Source organism: Lupinus angustifolius, chromosome LG01, assembly GCF_001865875.1.
Source record: "Lupinus angustifolius cultivar Tanjil chromosome LG01, LupAngTanjil_v1.0, whole genome shotgun sequence".
Lineage (NCBI taxonomy): Eukaryota > Viridiplantae > Streptophyta > Magnoliopsida > Fabales > Fabaceae > Lupinus > Lupinus angustifolius.
Genome location: NC_032009.1, coordinates 34,310,977 through 34,317,416, shown reverse-complemented (window position 1 = coordinate 34,317,416; position 6,440 = coordinate 34,310,977). Strand labels below are relative to the sequence as shown.

The window sequence follows — 6,440 nt, the reverse complement described above, 5'->3', positions numbered from 1 at the left end:
TTATTTCATATGTCAAATTACATATGCATAAATAAATAATATTGAGAATACTTTATCTAAAAGGGCATGCATTATATTTAACCAGATCTAGGGTCGGGTTTGGATTGAAAGGCTAACTTGGTCAACATTTAAGGTCAGGTTAGCTTCAGGTCTAAGGTCGGATCCAAGTCCAAAAAATGACTCGATCAACATTTAGAGTCGCGTAAGGGACAAATCTTACTCAGCTCAACCCGACTCATATTCACTCATATATTAGACATATAACAAGATAAAATTAGGAATGGATACTATTGAGCTAACACTTATTATAAAAAATAATAAAATATGTCTTCTCCCAATATCAACCTAATCTTCTATTTTAATATTTGTCAATGTTATCGGTATCCTTTTTTTTAATGATCATTAAAATCTTGATTTTTCATTAAAATTTAAAAGTTATAGAGTTTAGGATGTTAAAAATGTTGAAATGGATATGAAGATAAGAGATGAAAGAAGAGAGATAGAAAATTTGTCGAAAACATTTAATTTTTGATATAAAATACGGTGCATGATGACTAAAAAGGAATTTTCTGCAAGAATTTGATATATGGTAAAAACTTAATATTATTGGATTTAATATTTATGCATTGATAGTGTAAAAGTTTTTTACTTTCAACACATCATTCATCATCTACTATCTTATTATCTATATCTATATATTAATTGAAGAGACTGATATAATGTCTAAAATAAGTTTCATCTCTGCTTGACATTTGGCATTTTCATAGGTAAATATGTAATCTCATATGTTTGTTTGCTTTTATAATAAAAAAGAAGAATACTTTTTACTGAAAAACACATACCCATATCTTCCTTTATTTTTTGGGAGACAATTTTGTCATTTTATCATATTTACATCAATAAAATAATGGATATCCTACTAGTTTATATTTTAAATGCTATTGACTCATAAATAAAAAATAAACAAATGAACAATGTAATGAGAGTAAAAAACTTTACACTGAAAAATATATTTATTAAACTTAATATTATTATGATTGAAAGGTATAATTGCAAACATAAAAAGCAAAGTACTAATTTGATTTTGTTGTTGCTAGAGAATCAACTTAAAACGGTAAATAACTAATAATATTTAGCCATGTTAATAATGTTTAAATTGTGCACTACTCGAATTTCTATTAAAATTCGTCTTAATCAAGGCATACAGTTATATTAATATTATTTAAAGAACACAAGCGTTATTCCATTACAGCCCAACTCATTATACTTCAACTAAACAATAGAGATCCCAACAAAAAATTTCCTAGCTTTTCAGTCATCATCTCTCAACACAAAAGTAAAAGCCCTTAGAAAGCTTTTTTAAAAAGAAAAGAATGAGAATGAATACAAATATTTCTGGATTTGCAACCACACCAATGATGGGTAAGATTCATTCCCTTTTCTCAAGTTAATCACATATTTCGCAAAAGATGAAGAATCAGAAGATTTGGCAAAATCAGGGTGTTAGATGCTTCCTAACAGCACAAGCTAAATGCATAAAATCCCTATAAAGCTTAATCAGATGGCACAGTACAAAGCAAGCCATGTCCAGGACTGTGTTCCAGAGGATACATGGTTGTGCTCTTCACATACCTCATATGATCAAGTGCCTCCTTTCTAAGCTTTGAAATTGCATTTGCATTTCTTTTAACTTGCTTCTTAACAATGGAACATGCACCCAGTGGATTTCCAGATCCTGCTCCAACTCTCCTGTAGAAATCATAAGATTGAGAATGTCCAACTAATCTCAGATGCAATCAAATAAGTACTCATAAGTTGCAATGTTGAGTGCAAATGATGAAGACAATTAATAAAATGGCATGTGTGAGTTCATATAATTTGCCTTTCATAATTTTAATATTTGATGCTAAATGAGGTTACACAAAGGGGTCATGAGTCATGACCTCTCGGTATGTCAGTTTTCCATTAGAACAGGTCAAAGACCAACAACTTTCTACTCATGAACTGACCAATAAACTACTAAATAATTTTTATTCACCCCAATTTCATCTTTACTAAATAGGAGCACAAGGCAAGAGATATTAGGATACATGTTACTATAGTTATGCATTCATATGTCCGGTCCCTTGGTAATTTTTTCACAAAAAAGGAACATAAAAATAAAAAGAATACAAATACGGATTGGGGGTGGGGAGTACTTACCTCAATAATTTCTCTGAAGCAATCCTTGCAGCCCTTATAAGATGGTGGTTTGGTACCCATTTTACAACACGGTTTGGATCGGCTCGCATGGGAGAATGGATTTTGATAAGCTTGACAATGGAAGCAGATAGATAAAATCAGTGCTCATAAAAATAAGAAACTGGATGATTGTACTCATCCTATTTATGTCCTAAGTCAACACAGCAAATAGCAAGCAAAATCTGTCAATTTTCTTTTAGTATGACTTGAGCCTTTCTCCAAAACTTCAAGTCATCTTTCATGACACTAAAATTAACAGAATCTAAATGATTTGACATGCAGTAACAAAAGTAAGGTTTACTTACTCCCAAGCACTCCATCATCTGGTAATAAGCTCTTCCATGCAATGGAGTATGGCCTTGACGCGATTCAGAGAAATATCTTGTCCTGAAAGAAAAATAAAAGGTTTAATGATCAGGTAATCATATTCCAATGAAAGAAGTATTTAGTCAGAAAAACTACTTGCCAACAGAAAATATTTTACCATTCTTTATAACCAGGATCCACAGTGAAACCATACATATCCACTGAATTACACATGGAGAGGGCAAATTCAAGAGCCTTAAGCCCAGTTCCTTTTGCTGCTGAACCAAAGGATGCACCTAGCATGAGATATACAGGATTTTTTATAGGAAGTTCCTGCATAAAACAAAAGTCAATTGTTTTGCAAGTGTGTAGCACAACAGTATAGAAGTAAAGATTTAAGAAGGTGTTTCCAATTGATAAGGCAACATACCCGAATCATTTTGCTCATGATGTCGTGAATTGTTGTTTTTACTATCAAGACCTCTTTCCTTTGTTCTGAAAAAACAGCATTGGTATTAAGGTTCCAGCAATTCATGATTGGCATTATAACAAATGGGACTAATTATAAAAAGTGGCATTACCATCTAATTCCACAACTTTATCCAGAGCTTTGGCAGATCCTCGGTTTAGAAGGCGAAATGTGCTTTTCCTACCCACATGGTCAGTGTAGTTCTGCCATCATAAACACAATTGAGTGGGACAAGGTCTAAATTTTTAGGACATCTCGCGCTCCCAAAAAAAATAAAGAACCCTGTTGAGCAAATAACCTGTGTTGGAGCACCATTTTCTCTAATAACAACATCATAACCATCTATCACCTTCCCAAATTTCGTTTTCAAGAGATCTCCAGAATTACCAATAACAGCACATCGCCCAAACTGCCTTGGAAAGTATGGTGGTGATTCAGGGAGCACTAATGAAAGTTTCTCCATGCACAAGGTCTTGTTCTCACAGTGGTTGCTGCAAAACAGAAGGATCCGAATCTATGAAATTTCCATTAACTTTAATGTCCTTCCAAATAAGAACCCCCAATTTACCACTAGGTAATTCGAAATATGTTAACATGGAACATGATGAGTATGTATTATTGAGAAGCCTATGTGTATCTAGCAATTGGTAGAAGAGTGGAGAAGACAGCTTAAGAAAAGGTTTATCACATTTACAAGAGCAAGTGGATCATGACCTATAGACTGAATATTGTAAATCTCTTGGCTTATGGTCTATATATTTTTTAGAATTGATTTGTCAGAGAAATTAATTCTAGGTGACTTCTTAACAGACTAGTAAAAATGACTTAGGACTGACAAATTGACAGACTATTATGGTTCATTTAATATATCACAGGCCTTATTTCTGGATATAAAGCTCACTATTGCATTCTTGGATAAAAAAACAACACCATTCCAGTTTTGAATTTGGCATAACTTTTCTGGAAACTTATAACCAGCTGTATAAAGTAAGTTACTATAACTAATTTCTAATACATGAATTAAAGTGTGAAATTAGTTTGGGTGTCATCCTTATACGTTACCATCATTGCATAGTTAGTTAACTACTTAACTGTTGAGTAAATTTCAGTCGCTCAATTACTTACAGAAGTATTCCCTTGTTGATCCTACGCCATGCATATTCCTCCCATCCATTCGGTAAAGAATCAATATATTCCTTGGTGAGTATAGTAGTACTGTTCCTCACCTGAACAATCAATTCATAACACAACAATAAAATGTAAAGCACATGCATAAGTTTCTTTTAGAACTGAAAAAATAAATAACAACATTAGAAGTAATAGATAAGGAACTTGACATTAATGCATAGAGGATGCCAACGGTAATTGAACTGCCTTTGGTAGAATAAAAAAATGTGTATTCACTGGCTCTAACAGTAATATCGATCAAATATAGAATATTAAAATCATCTGGATTCTGCATTTATGTCTCATGAAAGGGATGATAGATTTCTGGGTAATCACAATCATGAAAATTTGAAAACATAGACCAAGTTGCTTACCTGTTCCCACGTAGCCACAGCTTCACAAAGATTAAAATCATAAGACAGAACTTCAAGTTCACCAGTTTTCGGATCTTTCTGTTAATACAGAAATTTTTAAGTCAACAAATGCGGTAATTGTTTAACTACTTTTAAACCACACTTTTTTGTGTATGTCACAATTCATACTTCTGAATAGGAGGAACCAATTTTACCAGAGGATGTAGATTGTCATAATTAAAATATTTTTGAGGACCACATACGCAGCATCTTTTTTTAATGAATAACAAATTGATCAGTGATGATTAGGAAAATACCCATTTAGGGATGGTGTCACTGGGGAAATTTATTGTGGTTTGGCAATAATCTCCACCCCTAGCTGCTTTCAGGCCAAGTCCATTTGCACTCTGCATGAAATACAAACTTAGCAATCCCATCAAACATCTGAAGAATCTGTACTGAGAATGCAATATTTTAGAGATGTATAAACTACAAAGTGTTGAGACCATAATAGAAAAACTAGAACCAAAGCACATCAATGTAAGATAAATGCCACACCCTTCACCAAAATATAAATAAATACCACACTGAGATGCAACCAAGGGCGGCACAGTACACGAGGCCTCCACATGGTAGGGTTTGGGGAAGGTAAATGTAAGTAATCTTATCCCCGCAAGTGGAAAGATTGTTTCCAGGATTATAAACAGTAACCCCCATGTGACAAGGCAGCAACCTTACCGTTGCCCCTAGGTTAACCGTCTAGGCAACCTTACTATTGTGTCAAGTCTCACATCAAGTGACCAAGGCACAACCAATATTAAAAGAAATCTTCTTGCAAGATAATGCAATAGTTTGCCAACACTTAAAAAACTAACGTTTGAAACTTAATATAAAAGGTTCCCTAGGATCATCAAAGATCCAATGTTTAATGTTAGTGTATTGAGCATTACTGAATCTACAGATATCTTAATTCATACAAATATAGTTGAAATCCAATTGAAATCAATATAAAACCTGCTTCCTAATTCACGATTCCAATAATCATAGATTCACACACAATCTAAGCAATAACATTGTATGCAATTATACATATTGGATAAGAAAATAACACATGATAATGAAGGAAATTTGAAGACAAATGAAGCGATAAAAAGTAAAGGATAGTAAAACCTCACCATACACTTCTCAAAAGAGTTGTGCAATGAAAGCAACGCTTGCGTGTCTTCATCAGTAAGCTGAGAATTGAGATCTGTGCATACATGGTTACATTACACAGTGATTAGGTATAATGAAAATTGAAGCAAAATGGATCTTATAATTTCAATCATACATACATACATACAGAGGAATTAGAGAGTCCGATAATGTAAATGGAAATGGCAGCAAATCCAGATGCCAATGCAAGGAACAATCCAAGTTGCAGAACCCTCATCGATTCGATGAAGAAAAATGAGGAACGAATTAGGGTTTATCGAACTACGGAGATTCAATACTCCTTTGTTCTAATCAGCTGCAACCTCCATGGGAATTCACTGTGTAATAATAGTGAAGCTTCTTTTTTAGTTTTTTTTTGTTCTTTTTCCTTTTTAAATTTAATTCATCACTTCAGATCAAACCAGATCTTATAATCAGTCAAGTGCTTATTTTCTTTCTTGAATAAAATAAAATACGCACGCTAATTTAGTAGAAATTATTATCAAATAGTAAAAAAATGATGTTTGTTAATCACTGTAATATCTCTGCACCATAAAAATTTATATATCATCATATTTGCATTATTATTTCAGAGAAATGATGATTGGAAATTCTTACATACATTTTTTCTTAAAAAATACAACCTTAATATGGATAGAAGAATGATATATTTTTCTACTAAATTCTCTTACATACAAGATAATTATATG

The 6,440-nt window shown here is 32.7% G+C and overlaps 1 protein-coding gene across 2 annotated transcripts; it reads right to left on the bottom strand.

The window, feature by feature from the left end:
• LOC109362095 (sialyltransferase-like protein 2) lies at positions 1,473-6,132 on the bottom strand. Of its 2 annotated transcripts, none has more exons than XM_019607667.1 (12): positions 5,875-6,132; positions 5,712-5,785; positions 4,854-4,943; positions 4,558-4,635; positions 4,142-4,242; positions 3,315-3,507; positions 3,129-3,219; positions 2,978-3,042; positions 2,726-2,880; positions 2,547-2,628; positions 2,203-2,312; positions 1,473-1,749 (listed from the first exon to the last, which is right to left on the bottom strand). In XM_019607667.1, the coding sequence occupies exons 1-12, from the start codon at positions 5,966-5,968 to the stop codon at positions 1,554-1,556; spliced, it is 1,329 nt and encodes a 442-aa protein (XP_019463212.1). In that variant the 5' UTR covers positions 5,969-6,132; the 3' UTR covers positions 1,473-1,553. The 2 variants fall into 2 exon arrangements, with proteins under 2 accessions (XP_019463212.1, XP_019463221.1); XM_019607676.1 differs by having other exon boundaries at positions 5,879-6,131.